At 43.2% G+C, this 23,732-nt stretch overlaps 1 protein-coding gene across 1 annotated transcript; it reads right to left on the bottom strand.

Moving 5' to 3' along the window:
• Nucleotides 1-335: 335 nt before the first annotated feature.
• On the bottom strand, nt 336-20,798 carry LOC139552285 (ras-related protein Rab-14-like). Its single transcript, XM_071363863.1, has 8 exons — nt 20,510-20,798; nt 13,304-13,362; nt 11,700-11,753; nt 10,419-10,596; nt 9,527-9,593; nt 7,077-7,164; nt 2,179-2,209; nt 336-2,072 (listed from the first exon to the last, which is right to left on the bottom strand). The coding sequence occupies exons 2-8, from the start codon at nt 13,353-13,355 to the stop codon at nt 1,892-1,894; spliced, it is 651 nt and encodes a 216-aa protein (XP_071219964.1). The 5' UTR covers nt 13,356-13,362; nt 20,510-20,798; the 3' UTR covers nt 336-1,891.
• Nucleotides 20,799-23,732: the final 2,934 nt, after the last annotated feature.

Here is a 23,732-nt window from a genome sequence, read left to right as displayed (position 1 = left end):
GAACAGGTTATGTATTTCTGTCTAGAGCACGTTATCGTCATCAAAATGTCAACATCTTAATCATACACATGTACGTTTTAACTCATGTGGACAGAAAGTGACTCCGATAGCAGAGGTGGGACAGCACAAGGAGCCATCACTAGCCCCTAAAGCCACTCCCCAAAATGAAGACAGCACAGGCCCTTCCAATACAACATGGGTTTTTTACTCCTCTCCAACTCCAAAATAAAGGAGTTAAGAGGAAATGAACCACACTTGAAAAAAGTAAGTTTGAACACTTTCCCTCTACCCAGAGACTGAACAGAGGGAAGAAACAAGATGGTATCACTAGTCAGTAGAGGAAGTCTGTCCATACACATTTATTCATAGAAACTATGTTACAGAATTCCCAAGCACGAAATACAAGCATCCCACAAACACAACTGTACAGATCTCTACAAAGCCAGCATGATTTGTTTATCCTCGAAGTAGCATGGTCACCAACATATATAAGCTATATACACAGCTGCCGAATTGGGGGAATTATTCTATGGTACAGAGTCAGACAAACTCATCCCATATGGGGCGTGCTGCTTGGTCTTGTTATACAAGCCTATGGGGAGAGCAGGCTGGAGAGATAACCCTACACCTATGGTGCAGACAGGTCTAAGATGACCCTTAGCGTTGATCTGGGGTCAGTTTGAATTCCTCACCTCATAGTTAAAGGACTGGAGTAGGGTAACTTCTACCCCAGTCTTTTCCTCATTGTTAAACCAGTTTCATGTTCTCCACTACCATATAGTAAAACAATTTGATAGCAGTATGTAGAGCAAGAGCAGCAAAGAAAATATTAAACACTATTAACATTAAATCATAAGGCAAACAACGACAAAGAAAATGCTGTTAAGGACAGAGATTGTATTGATATGGGGCGGGGCGGGGGTGCAATGAAACTGATGATCTGAAAGAATCCTTCCCATAAAAAACAAGATGAAGTTTTATTTGAAGTGTCATTAACAGTCAAATAAATCCCGCCCCGGCCACGCACACCCAGAACCTTTCCTGTGACGTCATGTAGAGGAGATTCTGGGGAATTCCAGGTCTCCTGGGCTTTAAAAGTGTCTCTACTACACTAGTGTTGCCACACAGGTGTACTGTAGGACACCATCAGAAGTATGAAATATCTGTCTAGTATAAGAGCTTTACCATAAGGACCAGGGGGAAAGCTTTGGCTAAGGACTGCTCTAGACCCTGTTCAACAACTGGACCAAACACACACACACATCTGCCACCGCCGATAGCGAGCAGTAGCGGGGCTGCATCATACATTACATCATTCCCTTCACTAACCATCCAGGGAAAATTTGAATCCTAAACATGTCATTTCAGTTTAAAACAGTCCTAGATCATTGAACCATGCAGGACTGATGCGGGGGGAGTGTGTGGATAGCTTCATGTCAATGGCGGTTATCGACTATACAGGCTTGGTTTGGGATGTGGTGGATGAGACTTGATCGGTGTATATAGTATAGGTAGACGCTATAAAAGGAAACGTTTAAAAAGCATTTATTCTGGTTGTGTTATGAACATTACCTATCTGTGTCAGTAACCCATGTCTTTATATATATTAAATGTGTGTGGATCTGGGTTTCCATGGCAGATGAGCTGCACAATGGGGCAGAGGAAGAGAAGGAACAAGAGAGAAGTGAAGAAGAAGACAAAGTGAAAAAGGTGGGGGAGGAGGAATGACAGATTCATAGAGGTACACTCCCATTCAGCCCATCCCTCGTTCCCTCCCTCCACCCGTACCCCACACTCATGCAGCCCCAGTGGAGTGGGGTGGGGGCGATGGAGGGAGGATGAGGAGAGCGAGAGGGGGGTGGAGGAGGAGAACAGAGAGAGGCGTTGGTCATTAGCAGCCGCAGCCTTCCCTCTGGGGCTGTGGTTCGTTGGTTATTAGCCGGCCTCCCTGGGGTGCGGAGGGCTTGTGCTGGACACCAGACTCTGCAGCATTCAGGTCCAGACTGCCGTCCTGGATATTCTGGTAGATCTTCTTAGCTGCCTCCAGGAAGGCATCCTCCACGTTCTCACCCCTGGGCAGAGGACACACACAGTCAGTCACATGGTTAGGAACACAAAGCATTTCAGCACATTTCAGACCAAATGTGAAGTAAAAGCAGGCAGTGCCCTACGCCTTACGTTTTTGCGCTGGCTTCCAGGAATAAGAGACCTGTAACAAGGAATGTACACAAGATGGAGTCAGACTACTGCAGAAGAAAATTACAGATCCCCAACCATCCTCCTTACTCACGGGTGCAACTTTCACTGGGGACTGACATGTCCCCCCCTACATTCTGAAATTGCATTTGTCACCCCACTTTTATCATTGGTATGTGATACAAAACGAGACAACAGTGTGCTTTAGGACCATGAGGACGCCTACGAGCGGTCGGGTAGGCTGTTAGGAGTGTTTATCCGACTGGATAAACGTTTCCCCCACCTCTAAAACCAAAGTTGCGCCCCTGCCTAGACTTACACTACATGACCAAAAGTATGTGGACACCTCGTTGAACACTCCAATATCATGGGCATTAATATGGAGTTGTCCCCCCCCTTTGCTGCTATAACAGCCTCCTCTCTTCTGGGAAGGAGTTCCACTAGATGTTGGGACTTGCTTCCATTCAGTCACAAGAGCATTGGTGAGGTCGGGCACAGATGTTGGGCGATTAGGCCTGGCTCGCAGTCAGCGTTCCAATTCATCCCAAAAATGTTTGATAGAGTTGAGGTCAGGGCCCTATGCAGGTCAGTCAAGTTCTTCCACGCCGATCTTAACAAACTATTGCTGTATGGACCTTGCTTTGTGCACTTGGGCATTGTCATGCTGAAACAGGAAAGGTCCTTCCCCAACCTGTTGCGACTAAGTTGGAAGCACAGAATCATCTAGAATGTCATTGTATGCTGTAGCGTTAAGATTTCCCTTCACTGGAACTAAGGGGCCTAGCTCAAACCATGAAAAACAGCCCCAGACCATTATTCCTCCTCCACCAAACTTCACAGTTGGCACTATGCATTGGGGCAGGTAGAGTTCTCCTGGCATCCGCCAAACCCAGATTCGTCCTTTGGACTGCCAGATGGTGAAGTGTGATTTATCACTCCAGAGAACACGTTTCTACTGCTCCAGCTTTGCACCACTCCAACCACCAACACTTGGCATCGCACATGGTGATCTTAGGCTTGCGTGCGGCTGCTTAGCCATGGAAACCCATTTCATGAAGCTCCAGATGAACAGTTCTTGTGCTGACGTTGCTTCCAGAGGCAGTTTGGAACTCGGTAATGAGAGTGGTAATCGAGGATAGACGATTTTTACACACTACGCGCTTCAGCACTCGGCCTGTCCCGTTCTGTGAGCTTGTGTGGCCTACCACTTCACAGCTGAGACATTGTTGCTCCTAGACGTTTCCACTTCACAATAACAGCTCTAGCAGGGCAGAAATTTGACCAACAGACTTATTGGAAAGGTGGCATCCTATGACGGTGCCATGTTGAAAGCCATTGAGCTCTTCAGTAAGGCCATCCTACTGCCAATGTTTTTCTATGTAGATTGCATGGCTGTGCACTAAATTGTATACACTCGTCAGCAACGGGTGTGGCTGAAATAGCCAAATTCACTAATTTGAAGGGTAGTCCACATACTTTTGTATACAGTACCAGTCAAAATTTTGGACACACCTACTCATTCAAGGGTTTTACTCTATTCTTACTATGTTATAGAATAATAGTGATGACATCAAAACTATGAAATAACACATACAATACGGAATCATGTTGTAACCAAAAAAGTGTTAAACATATCAACATATCATTTTAGATTCTTCAAAGTAGCCACCCTTTGACTTGACAGCATTGCACACTCTTGGCATTCTCTCAACCAGCTTCATGAGGTAGTCACCTGGAATGGAGTTCAATTAAACAGGTATGCCTTGTTAGCCCCCGTGATATGCAACTTTTCAGGGAAGTTAGGAACCAATATACACAGGCAGTTTGGAAAGCGAAGGCTAGCTTTTTCAAGCAGAAATTTGCATCCTGTAGCACAAACAAACAAAAAATTCTGGGACACTAAAGTCCATGGAGAATAAGAGCACCTCCTCCCAGCTGCCCACTGCACTGAGGTTAGGAAACACTGTCACCACTGATAAATCCACTATAATTGAGAATTTCAGTAAGCATTTTTCTACGGCTGGCCATGCTTTCCACCTGGCTACCCCTACCCCGGTCAACAGCCCTGCACCCCCCACAGCAACTTGCCCAAGCCTCCCCCATTTCTCCATCACACAAATCCAGATAGCCGATGTTCTGAAAGAGCGGCAAAATCTGGACCCCTACAAGTCAGCCGGACTAGACAATCTGGACCCTCTCTAAAATGACCTGCCGAAATTGTTGCAACCCCTATTACTAGCCTGTTCAACCTCTCTTTCGTATCGTCTGAGATTCCCAAAGATTGGAAAGCAGCCGCGGTCATCCTCCTCTTCAAATGGGGAGACACTCCAGAACCAAACTGCGACAGGCCTATATCTATCCTACCCTGCCTTTCTAAGGTCTTCGAATGCCAAGTTAAACAGATTACCGACCATTTCGAATCCCACCGTACCTTCTCCGCTATGCAATCTGGTTTCAGAGTTGGTCATAGCCTCAGCCACACTCAAGGTCCTAAACGATATCATAACCGCCATCGATAAGAGACAATACTGTGCAGCCATATTCATCGACCTGGCCAAGGCTTTCGACTCTGTCAATCACCACATTCTTATCGGCAGACTCAACAGTCTTGGTTTCTCATATGATTGCCTCGCCTGGTTCACCAACTACTTCTCTGATAGAGTTCAGTGTGTCAAATCGGATGGCCTGTTGTCCGGACCTCTGGCAGTCTCTATGGGGGTACCACAGGGTTCAATTTTCGGGCCGACTCTCTTCTCTGTATACATCAATGATGTTGCTCTTGCTGCTGGTGATACTCTGATCCACCTCTATGCAGACGACACCATTCTGTATACTTCTGGCCCTTCTTTGGACACTGTTAACTAACCTCCAGACGAACTTCAATGCCATACAACTCTCCTTCCGTGGTCCCCAACTACTCTTAAATGCAAGTAAAACTAAATGCATGCTCTTCAACCGATCGCTGCCCGCACCTGCCTCCCCGTCCAACATCACTACTCTGGACGGTTCTGACTTAGAATATGTGGACTACAAATACCTAGGTGTCTGGTTAGACTGTAAACTCTCCTTCCAGACTCATATTAAACATCTCCAATCCAAAATTAAATCTAGATTTGGCTTCCTATTTCGCAACAAAGCATCCTTCACTCATGCTGCCAAACATACCCTCGTAAAACTGACCATCCTACCGATCCTCGACGATGTCATTTACAAAATAGCCTCCAACACTCTACTCAACAAATTGGATGCAGTCTATCACAGTGCCATCCGTTTTGTCACCAAAGCCCCATATACTACCCACCACTGCGACCTGTACGCTCTCGTTGGCTGGCCCTCGCTTCATACTCGTCGCCACTGGCTCCAGGTCATCTATAAGTCTTTGCTAGGTAAAGCCCCGCCTTATCTCAGCTCACTGGTCACCATAGCAGCACCCACCCGTAGCACGCGCTCCAGCAGGTATATCTCACTGGTCACGCCCAAAGCCAATTCCTCCTTTGGCCGCCTTTCCTTCTAGTTCTCTGCTGCCAATGACTGGAACGAACTGCAAAAATCACTGAAGCTGGAGTTCACAGATCACTGCACATAGCCCATCTGTAAATAGCCCATCCAACTACCTCATCCCCATACTGTATTTGTCTTGCTCCTTTGCACCCCAGCATCTCTACTTGCACATCTACCATTCCAGTGTTTAATTGCTATATTGTAATTACTTCGCCACCATGGCCTATTTATTGCATTACCTCCCTTATCTTACCTCATTTGCACACAATGTATGTAGACTTTTTTATTATTGACTGTATGTTTGTTTATTCCATGTGTACCTCTGTGTTGTTGTATGTGTCGAACTGCTTTGCTTTATCTTGGCCAGGTCCCAGTTGTAAATGAGAACTTGTTCTCAACTAGCCTACCTGATTAAATAAAGGTGGGGGAAAAAAGTTAATTTGTGGAATTTCTTTCCTTCTTAATGCATTTGGGCCAATCAGTTGTGTTGTGACAAAGTAGGGTGGTACACAGAAGATAGCCCTATTTGGTAAAATACCAAGTCCATATTATGGCAAGAACTGTACAAATAAGCAAAGAGAAACAACAGTCCATCCTTACTTTAAGACATGAATGGTCAGTCAATATGGAATATTTCAAGAACTTTCAAAGTTTCTTCAAGTGCAGTTGTAACACTTGTTCAAGTGCATCTGTAATTGAGATGGTTTGGGATAAGTTGGACCGCAGTGAAGGAAAAGCAGCCAACAAGTGCTCAGCATATGTGGGAACTCCTTCAATGTGTGAACTACTGTTGGAAAAGCATTCCAGGTGAAGCTGGTTGAGAGAATGCCAAGAGTGTGCAAAGCTGTCATCAAGGCAAAGGGTGGCTTCTTTGAAGAATCTAAAATATATTTTGATTCGTTTAACACCTTTTTGGTTACTACATTATTTCATAGTTTGTCTTCACTATTATTCTACAATGTAGAAAATGGTAAAAATAAAATAAAAACCCTTGAATGAGTAGGTGTTTCCAAACTTTTGAATGGTACTGTATATAGTGCATCTCTCACTCGCTCTCTATGAATGTGTCCTCACTTATGCGTTAGCATCTCTTTAGCATTCTCCCTCTGTACCTGAATGTATGCGCCATTTACTCTCTTTCACCTCTCCCTTTCAATCAGAGACGAGTTGCTACTTCTCAAACTCTCCATCCCTCACTATATGGAGGAGTCTCTTCTCTCTTGGTCTCCCTCACACTCCCCCTTCCAATCACCTGGTGAGAGTGGGGGGGCCTGGGGGCATTCTCACAGCCATTCAGATAGGGTGGAATAGAGAGAGACAGATTGTTACTCCTCTCCCATCATCCCTCTCATTGAGCCCGAGGATGTTCCCTGTCTCACCGTTCTCCTCAGCGAACTGCTTGGCCTCCTCATACGTGACATCTCTCTGGGCCTCCAGATCTGCTTTGTTACCTATGAGAATGATCACCTGTGGGAGGACAGAATGAGTCGGTCAGTCCTCCAGGCACCAAACACATTAACACAGTGGCAGTAGCAGCCTGGCAGGCACTAAACTCACATCCTCACTCACTTATAGGCAGAAAACGACATACGAGACAGCTCAGACACACTTCACTGAGCGAGAGCTCTTACAGAACTTAGTACCAGTGGGAGAAATGGATTCAGCAATACTGTATCGGCTACACACCATGAAAGATACAGATATTAATATTAGAGGTCGACCGATTAATTAGGGCCGATTTCAAGTTTATATAACAATCGGTAATGGGCATTTTTGGACACCGATCATGGCTAATTACATTGCACTCCATGAGGAGACTGCGTGGCAGGCTGACTACCTGTTATGCGACTGCAGCAAGGAGCCAAGGTAAGGTGCTAGCTAACGTTAAAATCAATCAATCTTAACATAATCACTAGTTAACTACACATGGTTGATGATATTACTAGTTTATCTAGCTTGTCCTGCGTTGCATGTAATCATTGAATCACAGCCTACTTCGCCAAACGGGTGATTTAACAAGCGCATTCGCAAAAAAAGCACTGTCGTTGCACCAATGTGTACCTAACCATAAACATCAACGCCTTTCTTAAAATCAATACACAAGTATATATTTTTAAACCTGCATTTTTAGTTAATATTGCCTGCTAACATGAATTTATTTTAACTAGGGAAATTGTGTTACTTATCTTGCGTTCTGTGCAACAGAGTCTGGGTATATGCAGCAGTTTGGGCCGCCTGGCTCGTTACGAACTGTGTGAAGACTATTTATTCCTAACGAAGACAGCCAACTTCGCCAAACGGGATGATTTAACAAAAGCGCATTTGCGAAAAAAGCACAATCGTTGCACGAATGTACCTAACCATAAACATCAATGCCTTTCTTAAAATCAATACACAGAAGCATATTTTTTTTCACCTGCATATTAAGTTAAAAGAAATTCATGTTAGCGGGCAATATTAAACTAGGGAAATTGTGTCATTTCTCTTGCGTTCATTGCACACAGAGTCAGGGTATATGCAACAGTTTGGGCCGCCTGGCTCGTTGCGAACTAATTTGCCAGAATTTTATGTAATTATGACATAACATTGAAGGTTGTGCAATGTAACAGGAATATTTAGACTTATGGATGCCACCCGTTAGATAAAATACGTAACGGTTCCGTATTTCACTGAAAGAATAAACGTTTTGTTTTCGAAATTATAGTTTCCGGATTTGACCATATTAATGACCTAAGGCTCGTATTTCTGTGTTATTATATTATAATTAAGTCTATTATTTGATAGAGCAGCATGACTGAGCTGTGGTAGGCAGCAGCAGGCTCGTAAGCATTCATTCAAACAGCACTTTCCTGTGTTTGCCAGCAGCTCTTCGCAATGCTTCAAGTATTGCGCTGTTTATGACTTCAAGCCTATCAACTCCCGAGATTAGGCTGGCAATACTAAAGTACCTATTAGAACATCCAATAGTCAAAGGTATATGAAATACAAATGGTATAGAGAGAAATAGTCCTATAATAACTACAAACTAAAGCTTCTTGCCTGGGAATATTGAAGACTCATGTTAAAAGGAACCACCAGCTTTCATATGTTCTCATGTTCTGAGCAAGGAACTTAAACGTTAGCTTTTTTACATGGCACATTGCACTTTTACTTTCTTCTCCAACACTTTGTTTTTGCATTATTTAAACCAAATTTAACATGTTTCATTATTTATTTGAGACTAAATTGATTTTATTGATGTATTATATTAAGCTAAAATAAAAGTGTTCATTGTTCATTCAGTATTGTTGTAATTGTCATTATTACAAATATATATATATTAAAAAATATATATATTTTAAAAAATATATATAAATATATAAAAAATTTAAAAATATGCTTCTTTTGGTCCTCCAATCAATCGGTATCAGCGTTGAAAAATCATAATCGGTCGACCTCTAATGAATATACAACTTCCAATGCATCTGGGCACTAGTCATGTCCCATTTTCCAACGAGAGACTGTGGTCTTCGAGTACAAACAAGCCGACTGTGAGTGAGTTTAGGATGTTGACGTTGTATAAGCAAGCTAGACACATATTCTAATCTGTACATGAAAGCAGTGTGATTTGGCCATAATCATATTAGTCAAAATGCAATTTAGAGATGGACGGGGCTCTGGGGCATCAATCAAACACACTGGGTGTGCTGCGGTGGGATACAGCAGAGACACAAAGAGCATTAGATGAGAGAATGCAAGAAAGGGGACAGGGAGACTACTTGGTAGTACATTCAACCAGATAGTGTGTTTGACAGGCAGCTAGAGAGCAGCAGTGTGAAACCATACTCACAGTATTTGGGTTGGTCAGATTTCTGGCATCAGTCAGCCAGCTGCTGAGATGGTTGTACGTACTTCTCCTGTGGAACACACACAGGGAAGAGTGGGAGTTAGTTTACCTGGCGGCAGGTCGGGACAAAACAGAGTGTGCCACATCATAAGTGGGATCAAAGGAGTGGCCGTGACGAATGGAGAAATGTTCCTGGGTCTGTATCTATATATATATCCTTTCACTAATAGAATAAACTTTCTGATATCGCTTACTGATTCTTCAGTTTTGACAACAGTTCTTACAGGCCGAGACACGGGTGTCAATATGGAACGCTAAAATTAGGCTAGGGAACAAACGAGCAATCGAATCCCAATTCATAAAACAGAGGCAATGATATGCTGCATAGACACTACTATTAGTGGGAAAACTACAATATAGAAAAACTGCAATACTTAAAGCTTTACTCTGAGCCTATGCTTTCTATGAGAGGAGACAGACATTCCACTGTTAGTTTAGATGGCCACTGATACATTCTCACAGTTTGGGGGGAGGAAGGTGGGGAGGGCAACAGGATGCAGACACCATGTTTGTTCAGGAAGAGAGGGGCACACTTTATGCCATCTGCCCCTTTTCCTTTCCTTTGTCTCGCACACAGACATATAGGCCTACAGACCGAGAGCAATCTGACTAGTACAGCTAACAGGGTGGGTTGTGTATTGTAGAACAAGCTGAGGGGACTAGGTGGGAGTAGGATGAAGTTGGCCCTAGATGCTTATCGGAGGCCAGTTTTTTTTAATTTTCTGTATGGTTTGAGCTAGGATTGGGGAAGGGTAATTTGACCCTAGCTTTTTGCCTACAGGCAGCTTCTACCTGGAGCATCAAGGTTCGTGCACATCGGCGTGTGTGCGCGTACCTGGTGATGTCGTAGACCATGAGTGCGCCCGCGGCCCCCCTGTAATAACTACGCGTGACGGCCCTGAAGCGCTCCTGGCCCGCCGTGTCCCAGATCTGCAGCTTGATCTTCTGGCCGCTCACCTCGATTATCCTCGTGCCAAACTCCACGCCGATCGTGTGGGGGCAGTCCGCCATGACTGGAGGAGCGAGAGGTGGGGAAAGGAATAGATCATCAGTATAGCTATGAGGAATCCAAGGAGGCAACATTCCTCTATACACAGAATTCAATAAATACCAAAAACAGAGTATTGTCACTTTGTCAAGAGACATGAAGAGACTCTGGAGAGTGAACTACATCAGAGATCTGTACATAATGACGAGATGCTCGTGTCTCCGCCCAAACAATAGGAGACGTTTTCAGCCGACAAGTGTCGGGCCAAAATAAGCCCATAGAAACGCATAGGTGAAACCTCTTGCATCGCATCTTCTTCTCCAACTACATCTCCCATCACGGAAGTCTGACTCAGTAGACCTTCCGCAGCCTGCCTCCCTTTCTCGCTCTCCCATCCTTCTCTCCGGAGTGTCATTAGACTGCTGTGATTAACCTGCTCTCTACTCCATTTACCGTTACTACACCTCCTCCTTCCCCTGCACAATCTCTCTCCTCTCCCTACCATACAGAACAGCCTGCCAGTGGCACAGCTAGCACCAACTTGAACTATGAACAGCACCCATATACATACGCATCTTTCCACACAGTCACGAACACATCCAACCACACAGAGAAAACAGGTGCACCCTTGACCGTATACACGCACTTCATCACTTCCATTGTGAGGGAACAGAGAGAGCAGGTGGGTTGAGTATCCATCTCAGACTGGCAGATCAGTTGGTTTTTACCACTTGCATTTCAATGTTAACCAGAGACAGGGAGGAAGTCTTCAAACCTGGCATTCAGCACTCACAAAGCAGCTGCCTGTTCCGAGCCCAAGACTACGGGCCATGCAGGATGCGATGCTAGATAGATGAATGAGGAGCATCTGCATTTACTGCTGCCTGCTAATAATGCCATTAAAATGCATTCAAAAGCCTGGGTGTTATAGTGAAGTGACTGAGAATACAGCTGAGAAAGCACACACAAATAACATGAAGCAGACACACATTTCAAAGTGGCACCCACACTCTCCCCCTCTCTCAATGAGCTGAAGTCATCAGAGGGGATTTACAGTGAGACAGTCCATTCCTACAGCCTGTGTGAGATGGGGGGGTATCTGTCTGGAGTCAGTGGGGATGTACTTACATTTCTTCTCTGTGAACTGGTGAAGCAAACATGACTTCCCTACCCCCATGTCCCCTACAGAGAGAGAGAGAGAGAGAGGGAGATGTGTCAGGATCCATGTTCAAATATTAACATTACATACAAGACGGAGAGGACAAAAAAAACACACAGACATACAACTTGTTTCATATTTTCCTATGAAGGGATCCGTTTTCACTGACCACTCGGTCTGACCAGGAACAACTCTGGTTGTAACACAGAAAGAGCATCTTCCCTCTCCCCCTCAGACATTGTTAACAGAATGCTATGGTGGTTGCCATGTGTGTGCTTTACACATATGGAGGGCACTTGAAGAGGCAGCATGAACAGGCCTGCAGGGCTTTGACTTAAGAGCTTGCATGGTTACCTCTAGTGGAGTGGGGAGAGCAGAGCATTTTATTTACTTTTTAAAGCTGCAATATGTAACTTTTTGGATGACCCAACCAATTTCACATAGAAATGTGAGTCATAGATCTGTCATTCTTATTGAAAGCACGTCTAAGAATCAGTAGATCTGTTCTATGTGTGCTAGTTCTAGGCTTAACATTCTTGCGTCTTCTGCAGTCGGTTTTGTACACCAGCTTCAAACAGCTGAATAATACAATATTTGTAGTTATTGAAAATATATTTCACAGCGGTTTAGATGGTACAATGTTTCTGAATACTTGTTTGTTTTGTCACAAACTGAAATTAAGCGAACTACTCAAATTTTTGCAACCAGGAAATGGCGGAGCGATTTCCGCATATTGCACCTTTAAGGCCTATACACTAATGTCTGCTCTAGCTACGGAGCTAAAGTGACGTGTGTGTGTTGTATGACCACATTGATGTCTGGGTAACAGACAGCAAACAAGAGGAGCACACGACGGGGCCTTTGGCAGTTGTCAAACAAGTCCAAAGTTGACATTGAGGTGGGGTTTTTAAAAGCCTCAATGCAGCAGGGTAAACCACCTCCAGGGAGTTGGAGATGGAGAGATATGGAGATTTAACTTCCCTATTTTGAGGTGACAAACTGGTTGGAAAATACACTAAGGGGAAGAGTGGAATGCACAACAAGATAAAACTACCACCTCAACTCAGAACATTTTGGCCAGGGCTATGCACCAACAATACATAAGGTTAATGTACTCTCATTGCTTCTGTTGGTAATTTAGATCAAACAGGAGAGCAATCGTTCTTTTTTAAGTTCATTAATAACCCCGTTACGAGCACATTGTCGGTACAGTATGTCATTAGAACACAAACCATTTTGCTTTGCTTAGGCTAGCTTCCGGGGAAAACATTTATTGATGAAAACGTTTTAAAGCACTGCGAGATGGCGACCACATACCGAATCAAAAGGAATCTGCTGTAATGGGGTCATGGTTGAGACCTGGAGTAATCCTGACCACATGACCTGACCAGGACAAACTCCTGAGCTACGGTTCTAGTCTCGTGATGGGTGCTCTTTCAGGGCTTGTAGCATCTCAGTGAGCTGTGTGCTAACTGCAACCAATGGGTGACCTACATACAGCACAGCACTGTACACACAAACAAACAGGCCTCCATTCCAATCCAGTCAACACGCATGCTCGCGGCTCACTTACCGATGATGATGTATTTGAAAATGTAGGAGTAGTTGTACGGTGCGGTGGCCATCGTGGCTCTGAAAGAGAGAGAAAGGTTCAAGATGAGTCAGAGAAAGAATCAGGGTGCTGTCTATGAATCTACTCTAGCTGAGCATCATGCAGAAACCACACATTATCATTGAATTCTGTCTGTCGACATCACTCACTATCCCATCTAATTGTACAGTGCTTGGTTTGACCACACACTTAGTCAACTGAAACATTGCATCTTGCTGCTCGACCACTGGCACTCCACAACATTAAACTACAACATCATGCCTGGCATATAGCATGGGCCTGTGAATTGGTCAACATGCTCAGTAGAGAATGATGTCACCATGTCTCAGACCGTACTAGAGAGACTGAGCAGCTGGTGTGCTGTATGAGAACTAAAACATTATTCTAGGTAGTATGAATAATTCCCAATTTCTCAGGATTCCTGTCATGTGATTTCTCAGTTAGACAGCAGGCCCAGGAGCACTGACCTCTCAAACATATGGGTAGGACTCAACCCAGCTGGAAGAGCTGAAACCATCTGATAGCGATGTATCTGACCACATACAAAGTCAACGTATTTGTAACTCCAATATCGGACATTAATCTACAGGGCCTAACTCAACTGATATCTGTCTATCAAATCAGCATGAGGAAGTCAAGCTTCAGCCAGCTATCACTGGATAGGTCCCAATTATCTCTCCTTCCTCCCAAAGTGTGCACTTTTTCACTTCCCTTCACCGATTTGAAAGGACATTTCTGGTATAAGAAACATGGTGGAAACTCCCTCTAGCCCATGCTTCCACCAGTCCAATGCTTTTAGATTTGTGGGAAGTAGTGAATGAGTGTACACTTCAGGAGAAAGGAGAGATTATTGGGACGCACCCTGTGGGCAGGTTGTGTAAGAAGAGAAACCAACCAGGATTAGACAACGACTCAGCCTAGCTGAGGAAGAGAGATCTAGAAGGGGAGGTAGGCTACAAAAAAAAAAAAATCAGACAAGGAGGGTCATCATAGATCACACACTCTGATGGACAGGGCCTGTCAGGGGAGTTCTTCCAAGAAGCCGTCATCTTATTCACAACAGTACCACGGACTGTAACAAGACGTGGCAGAGCCAGACTCTTCTGTATTACTATCCCGTGATGCACCTACAATTTGAAGTTTCCATTATGATCTTTAGGCCAGCAGCCATTAACTAATGGGGTTAGTTAGAGGATGAATAACCACCAATTACAATACGGATGTTATCAATTTGAGGGGCCCATTAATCAAACAATCGCTTAGCCACTCGTTTTCATCAAGATGAAGATAGAGAACTTCTCTAGATGTAGCCTAATCTCACACAACGGAAGCTAAAACAAAAACAAGTGCATAGGACCAAATGGGTGTTTATGTTGGGTTGGTTGATCATCACCATTATGCACCATGTTCAATGGTTCAATGGTTTCCTCTCTGCATCACAAACCTGGAGCAACAACTGCTCTGAGAACTCTCAGACAGATGTCGGAGTAAAAAGAGAGGTTTAAATTGAATGGTAAGCATTAGCCTTGTTCTGTGCTTAGCCAATGGGGGAGCAAGGCTATATCTCCACAATAGCAAAGGCTTAGGTGCATGGTCCCGGGCAGACTGAGGTGCGTGTATGAACATCATTAAAAAGAACAACATCGATCTGCATAGAAAATAAGCAGCTATTTTCTATGATACACTCAGATAAATATGAGGCTTCTAGCCAATTGTGTCATCGATACGGCAAGTACAGGCAGCCAACATCCCCAGCAGTGTTGTGTCACTGAGGCAAGCGATTTCATTAGACTTAGACTTCACATTCAGGAAATTGCATCATATGTGCACAGCTCCTTTTAATCTCAAATGAAAGGAAGACATTACATTAGGCTGTAGAAGAGGAGAGGTTTTAAGAGGGATAGCGTTTCCTTGCGTCTCCCTTGTCCATTATACAGAGGCCCTGTCAGAACCATTAGCAGCTGTCCTTTCACAAGAGTACCCAAGGGAGGACAAGTAGCACCTTTAAATTCTGCTTAACAGTCTGGCTAGATACTGCACGGAAACACACAGGTCTAGGCCCTAAGTAATTGGTATCCCTAGATACCAGCTACTCACACAACCCATCTGTTGCCTTTATGCTGAGCGACATTCATTCAAATGGATTTGAATTATAACTAACTACACCTACAGTAGCAGTTAAAAGTTTGGACACACCTACTCATTCAAGGGTTTCTTTATTGTTTCACTTTTTTCTACATTGTAGAAGATTAGTGAAGATATCAAAACTATTAACACACATGGAATCATGTAGTAACCAAAAAAATTGTTAAACAAATCAACATATATTTTAGATTCTACAAAGTAGCCACCCTTTGCCTTGATGACAGCTTTGCACACTCTTGGCATTCTCTCAACCAGCTTCATGAGGTAGTCACCTGGAATGCATTTCAATTAACCGGTCTGCCTTGTTAAAAGTTAATTTGTGGAATTTCTTTCCTTCTTAATGCGTTTGAGACAATCAGTTGCGTTGTGACAAGGTAGGGGTGGTATACAGAAGATAGCCCTATTTGGTAAACGACCAAGTCCATATTATGGCAAGAACAGCTCAAATAAGCAAAGAGAAACGACAGTCCATCATTACTTTAAGACATGAAGGTCAGTCAATACGGAACATTTCAAGAACTTTGAATGTTTCTTCAAGTGCAGTAGCAAAAACCATCAAAGGCTGTGATGAAACTGGCTCTCACCGCCACAGGAAAGGAAGACCCCGAGTTACCTCTGCTGCAGAGGATAAGTTAATTAGTTACCAGTCTCAGATTGCAGCCCAAATAAATGCTTCACAGAGTTCAAGTAACAGACATCTCAACATCAACTGTTCAGAGGAGACTGCACGAATCCGACCTTCATGGTTGAATTGCTGCAAAGAAACCACCACTTAAGGACACCAATAAGAAGAAGAGACGTGCTTGGGCCAAGAAACACGAGCAATGGACATTAGACTGATGGATATCTGTCCTTGGTCTGATGAGTCCAAATTTGAGATATTTGGTTCCAACTGTCGTGTCTTTGCGAGACGCAGAGTAGGTGAACGGATGATCTCCGCATGTGTGGTTCCCACCGTGAAGCATGGAGGAGGTGTGATGGTGCTTTGCTGGTGATACTGTCAGTGACTTAACCAGCATGGCTACCACAGAATTCTGCAGCGAAACGCCATCCCATCTAGTTTGCGCTTAGTAGGACTATCATTTGTTTTTCTAAAGGACAATGACCCAAAACACACCTCCAGGCTATGTAAGGGCTATTTGACAGAGAAGGAGAGTGATGGAGTGCTGCATCAGATGACCTGGCCCCCACAATCACCCAACCTCAACCCAATTGAGATGTTTTGGGATGAGTTGGATGAGAGTGAAGAAAAAGCAGCCAACAAGTGCTCATCCTATGTGGGAACTCCTTCAAGGATGTTGGAAAAGCATTCCTATTGACGCTGGTTGAGAGAATGCCAAGAGTGTGCAAAGCGGTCATCAAGGCAAAGGGTGGCTACTTTGAAGAATCTAAAATATATGTTGATTTGTTTAACACTTTTTTTGGTTACTACATGATTCCATGTGTGTTATTTCAGTGTTTATGTCTTCGCTATTATTCTACAATGTAGAAAATAGTAAAATTAAAGAAAAACCCTTGAATGAGTAGGTGTGTCCAAACATTTGACTGGTACTGTATATAAAGAGACGGTCAGACTCAAACGCACACCTAGAGCATCACTGTTAGAAGCTGCCTGCTATTTATAGCACAGACACCTCTCTGAATTATTATCCATTGCTGCTTATATGGTAATATAGTCTATTCCATAGTCTATAAGAAAGGATGGGTGATAATCAGGAATATAGACACACATAGTCATGCACATTTGAAAATATTCAAACAGATGCTTGGCTTAAATATAGTCTCAAATTGAAATCAACCTTGTTTATGAATACATGATCTGACTTCACATAAGAGCATCAACTATTCAGGAAGAGAGAGGGCGTTCTCACAAACAATTCAAATAATTCACTTGTCAGTAATTCAGTCTCACACTATAGCTGAGCGCGGACATCTGTAATGCAAGTATTAGGCACAAGGGAACAATGGGATCTGATTCCAAATCAATCACCCTAAATAATAGCCTACACATACAAGTCTTCTAACTTGCGATTAATTGTGACTAGGCTATCCGTTATCATCTCTAGAGAATGTTTCCCTCTATCTAGGAAGTTTCTCTTAAGTCTGTGGTTCAGTACACAGCAATTATAAATGCATTGCAGTTAAACCAGATTTTGGAGATTAAAATTGCTATGCAATAGAGCCTGGTGCCAACCAGAAAAATACATGATGTGGCCTGCTGTTCAATGACCAAGTTTTCCTGCTAAACAATATAGCACTATGACAAATGCCTCAGGCTAGAGCTGGGGTGGGTTGACTTGAGAGAAGATGGGAGAAGGTGAAGAAGAGAAGGAGAGTGTTAAAGGAGAACAGTCCGGGTGAAGAAAGAGAGGTGAATTAGGGACGCTCACATTGTGATATAAATAGCCAAATTTAGTAAACTAATCACGGAAGACTGATATTTAGGATCATCTTCCAGAATTGAATGAATTTGTGCTAATCATCCGAGGGGGTTAATTTCAGGTCAAGGTGTCCCCTCAGCCTCATCCTCTCTGCATGGGGTTGGTCAGAGACCCTTGGGTGCCACTCCCCTGAAGTGGCCTACAACAAAATGGCCCCACTCCCCATTCCAGCTCTGCCTGCTTGAAAAACAAAGTGCAGCGAGAGTACAGTAGAGAAGTAAACAAGTAGAAAGACAGTTGAGGTGGTAAGGGAAGTCATGTAGTTAGCGTGTGGGATAAGCTCCAGTAAGGGATTTGATACACTGACCGTGAAGTGAACTAGTATCACAGCCTGCCTTGCTGCTAGCCTGACTGCCTCCCCTCACATGACCCTCTGTCATGTGATGCCTCCAGACTCATGTGAGTTTTCCATAAGGCGAAAGCTATAGGTCTACTAGAGCTGTACACACTCTAGGGCTACTCCTTCTTTGGGTAAATTATAGAAAAAAATCCCCTTTTCCCGAACGAGGCCCTGGGGAAGTATACATCCAAGGAGAGTGCGATTGAGAGCATGTGACCAGAATGCAGTCTCAGCACTTCTCCATACACTCGCACTGATTCATAAAACAGAGCGCTGTCACCTCTTATCACATCCACTACCTGTTGTTGAACGAATATAATTGGTGTCACATACTGTACATCTGGGCTATTTTTCTTTTCTCTGACTCATTGTCATATTGCTATGCTGCCATACAAACAAAATCCTGCTGTAAATTGCAGAAGCACATTTGGGTTGTGATCACCATTACCAAAGGCAGAGATGGAATGGACAAATCAATTGCGAAACTTGGGTTCAATCAATGCACATACAGTGTATTTCTTTCACTTTGTGATCTGCCATTTTAAGGGAATATTTTTTCCATCAAAGTAAAATTCAAGGCCAAGAAAATACCAAATGCCTCTGCTCTTGTCACACAGAGGAGAGGAGTATCTCAGGTGACACATCTACATGAATACATTCATATTCCATCCTAATCAAAGCCTCATTCTTATATCAAATAAATATTTCAGTGATTGACAGTAAGGGCTGGCCCGAGACAAGGCCTAGATATGAATGCATGCTGTGTCATCTATGTGATTACTGGATAGCTGGCTGAGCTAAAGAGCTACTGTACTATAAATTATTAAACTAAGGGCCTATGCAGTCAAAAATGTAATTTTCCTGTGTTTTAAATATATTTCCACACTATGAAATTGGGTTGGACTGCCTACCATGCAGAATAAGTTAATAGACCAATAACAAAGAGAGTTTGCCCTCCTCTTGGCCAATAAAAGCTTGTTTTTAGGTTACACTTCCCTTCCATTAGGCCAGTTTTTTTCTCCCAAAAACAGCTGATTCAAATAATCAAAGCTTGATGAGTTGGTTATTTCAATCAGTTTTGTAGTGCTATGGCAAAAACCAAAACATGCACCTAGTGGGGCCCCAGGACCGAGTTTTGGAAACCCTGCATTAGACCACTCCAAAACAGTCCTAGCAACATTTATGCTTGAGAAATTGTTTGTTTCTTTTTTACAACTTAAATTGAAAACAATCACAGTAAGGTACTTAATTGTTACCCAGAAATGATTTGATGTTGAGATTAAACGGCTGCGTTGGACCTTTTAATGGACGCCACAATTTCAGAACAATACAGTTGGCTTGTGTCAATGTAGGCTAGAGGGAGGGCATAATCTAGCAAACTGCTCATGACAGTTAAAGCACACATCTGACTATAGCTAGCTACATGAGATGAAAAGGTTGATAAACTAATTACCTACGAATACAACACCCCAAAGCCTCTATCTGCTGGCCAACGACGTTAGCTAGCTGATGCTATCAACACAAACCGTGGCAACAGTCTGTTTAGATAGCTAGCATCTTGGTTTATTGTTTAGACGGGACGCTAAAATAATGTATTGTAAAATGTACTGGCAGTGAAGTTCGGAGAGGTGTGGGTTGCTAGCTTGAGCAGTTAAATGTCCAAATATGACCATAACGTACTAGACTAGACCCGATCTTAACGTTAGCCATCTTCATTGACCTGCTAACTAACTAGCCAGCTGGAAACAGGCTAAACTGGCTAACCATAATACATGTGTCATCATTTATTGGCGAATAGGTAGCTAGTCATGTCGACCTAAAGGGAAGAATACCGTTACCATGACATGAGCCTTGATAACTAACTTAGGCGAAATGTTGGGGCCAACAAATGATAGCTAGCCAGCGTAACGTTACTCTTTCGGATACTACAGTAGTTGGTTAACGTTAGCTCCTAAGCAATGGCCTGTTCCAAAAACAACGGACACCTGGCTAGATCCACAGTGGTTAGACAAAACCACGGGTGCCTGTGAAGAATGGTAATATATTACACAGCGCAAGATAGATAACATTAGCTAGTAGACACTTTACTCGTTGGCTAGCTAACCGCTAACTTAACTATATTAGCGTAGTAGCTAACTGTTAGCTAGTCACTATAAATTGTAACACAGAAGGTTCAACGTTTTATAAATGTGTTAGCTATATGTGGATACGAACACTCCTATATTATGTTTATATTCTTACCGGAAATTGTCGGTTTAATGTCTTGAGCTCTTCAGAAGAGATCTGCAGGTTATCCTGGCTGAAGTATCTACCTTGACTGCCTGTCCAAGATGGCTGCTTGCACTGCACAGGGTTTTTCCTTCTGTTGTGTGGCTTCTGGGACAAAGGGCAATGCATATGGGGCGATTTGCGCTGTTTGCACTAATTATAAATGCGCAATGAAGTGCGCAAACTGAAAAATCATTATCAATGTATTGGACGCGATAGGTAGTGTCGCCGATATTAAACAGTTTTGTGGCATGAAGAATCACTTATGCTTTGGTCGGTGTGATGGCAGTGCTGCATCAGACGGCCTCAGCCTACATGTGTGCGAGTAGACTAACCTAATATTCGACCATCAGTATCAAAGTACAGTACTATATATTCAATTGCTGGTCCTTTTGTTGTGGATCCACACTAGGAATATTTATAAAGAAAGACCTGTGTTGGGAATGGGATCTAAGCCAACTACAACATATTCCATAACTAGGCTTATGATTTGTAGATCAAATGTATTTTCTTTATGATTCACACCCAGACACATAAACAATAAGATGATCTATTTTGTAAACCTCAGAGGCTATCAGACCCAATTCTCTTTTGCTGATATGGAATAGGCTATGGAGGGAAGGCTTCATACTGCATGTAACTTGTTTAAAAATGACTTGACAGAAGTCAATGTGTATCTACTGATGGTGTTAAATAAGGTTTCCTCGATATTACGAAAGGTGTCCCGCAGGGGTCAATTCTGGGCCCTGTGCTTTTTACTGTTTACATTAACAATATCGACTTCCACTTGTGTAACCTGCACTTGTATTTAGATGATACTGTTGTGTATGCTATTGCCCCCACGGTTGACCAGGCTCTATCTAACCTACAGTCTGCCTTCATTGTATAACAGAAAACTTTATTGACCTGAAATTAGTATTGAATGCAGGTAAAACTAAGTATATGTTGTTCTCTAGAGCACATAAAAATAACTCTGATGATTTAGCATATGTACTTTGGATGGTGTCCACATTGATTGTGTCCCTGCTTATCTGTGCATCTGGATAGATGAAAAACTGTCTTTTAAAAAGAATATTGATGAGTTAAATGGGCTTCTTCTATAGAAATAGGTGTAGACAACAGAGCCTTTTGGACCTAGACTTGGGGCTCCGGTGCCGGTTGCCGTGCGGTAGCAGAGAGAACAGTCTATGTTCTGACTGGAGTCTTTGACAAATGTTTGGGCCTTCCTCTGACAATGCCTTGTACATAGGTCCTGGATGGCACGAAGCTTGACCCCAGTGATGTATTTGGCCATACGCACTACCCTCTATAGCGCCTTATGGTCGCATGCCGGCCAGTTGCCATACCAGGCGGTGATGCAACCAGTCAGGATGCTCTCGATGGTGCAGCTGTAGAACTTTTCAAAGATCTGGGAACCCATGCCAAATCTTTTCAGTTTCCTGAGGGGGAAAAGGTGTTGTTGTGCCCTCTTCACAACTGTCTTGGTGTGTTTGGACCATGATAGTTTGTTGGTGATGTGGACACCAAAGAACTTGAAACTCTCGACCCGCTCCACTACAGCCCTGTCGATGTTAATGGGGGCCTGTTCAGCCCTCCTTTTCCTGTAGTCCACGATCATCTCCTTTGTCTTGCTCACATTGAGGGAGAGGTTGTTGTCCTGGCACCACACTGGCAGGTCTCTGACCTCCTCCCAATAGGCTGTCTCATCGTTGTCGGTGATCAGCGCTACCACTGTTGTGTCGTCAGCAAACTTAATGATGCTGTTGGAGTTGTGCCTGGCCATGCAGTCGTGGGTGAACAGGGAATACAGGAGAGGACTAAGCACGCACCCCTGAGGGGCCCCGGTGTTGAGGATCAGTGTGGAAGATGTATTGTTGCCTACCCTTACCACCTGGGGGCGGCCCTTCAGGAAGTCTAGGATCGAGTTGCAGAGGGAGGAGTTTAGTCCAGGGTCCTTATCTCAGTGATGAGCTTTGTGGGCTCTATGGTGTTGAACACTGAGCTGTAGTCAATGTTGACATTCCTATCGGTCCTAGACTATGGCAACATCCTCTATATGAATGAACACAGCTGCCACTTCATTAAAGCCCTAAGATACAGTTTGTCGTAGTGCACTGTGCTTTATTACGGGCGTCAATTTTAGTACTCATCACTGCATTCTCTACCAGAAAGTTCGTTGGCTGTCTTTTTTTAATTCAATTTTATAATTTCACTTTTATTTAACCAGGTAAGCCAGAACAAGTTCTCATTTACAACTGCGACCTGGCCAAGATAGAGCAAAGCAGTGAGACACAAACAACAACACACACATGGAATAAACAAACGTACAGTCAATAACACAATAGAAAAAAGTCTATATACAGTGTGTGCAAATGGCGTGAGGAGGTAAGGCAATAAATAGGCCATTTGATGTCACATATGTTGATACATTGGTATGTTTTCATTTATAAAGCACTTTTCCAAAAGGGCTCCGTACAATTCCATTGTACCTAACATCTTTACTCAACTTTAGACATGCGAGTTACCACACCTGGTCTTAGAGATGGCTAACTCTGGAAATTCCTGAGTTAGGTAAATAAGCGTTTAGTTTTCTTGCATCTTATTTCTGGAACAATCTTCAACATTTTCTTAAATGTTATATTTTGATGCCTGTAGGGCAATTCAGAAAGCTGATTGAAGACCTTATTACTGATGAATATGGGGGATCCATAATAAATACAACATGTGTTCGTTTTTTATGACCATGTTTTTCTTTCTGCTTGCATTTTGTATTTATATTTTGATGTGTGTATTTCCTGTAATTTATGTAATTCCGTGCTCACTGTAATATAGACCTTGGTCTCAGTATGATAAAAGCCTGATAAAAGCTTAAATAAAAAAATATAAATCATAGTTGCCTAATAAATCAGACTGTGATAAGAACGTTGCGGCTAGCACGTTGATCAGACGTTGTCACTATTCCGGCGGCTGTATGCTTAGTGGTTAGAGCGTTATGCCAGTAACCGAAAGTTTGCTAGATCGAATCCCCGAGCTGTCAAGGTAAAAATCTGTCTTTCTGCCTCTGAGCAAGGCAGTTAACCAACTATACCCCGGTAGGCTATCATTGTAAATAAGAATTTGTTCTTACCTGACTGGCCTTGTTAAGTAAAGGTACAATTCCTACCAGAAATGCATCAGCTGTCATAAAATCAACACA

The sequence above is a fragment of the Salvelinus alpinus genome, chromosome 24 (genome assembly GCF_045679555.1).
Source record: "Salvelinus alpinus chromosome 24, SLU_Salpinus.1, whole genome shotgun sequence".
Taxonomy (NCBI): Eukaryota; Metazoa; Chordata; class Actinopteri; order Salmoniformes; family Salmonidae; genus Salvelinus; species Salvelinus alpinus.
This window is presented reverse-complemented; position numbering and strand designations above follow the sequence as displayed.

Coding starts and splice junctions, on each gene's coding strand:
- LOC139552285 (XM_071363863.1), bottom strand. CDS start 13,355: ATGGCCACCGCACCGTACAACTACTCCTACATTTTCAAATACATCATC. Junction 10,597..11,699: donor CCAGTTCACAGAGAAGAAAT/GTAAGTACATCC, acceptor TCGCTCCTCCAG/TCATGGCGGACTGCCCCCAC. Junction 2,210..7,076: donor GCAGTTCGCTGAGGAGAACG/GTGAGACAGGGA, acceptor TCCTTGTTACAG/GTCTCTTATTCCTGGAAGCC.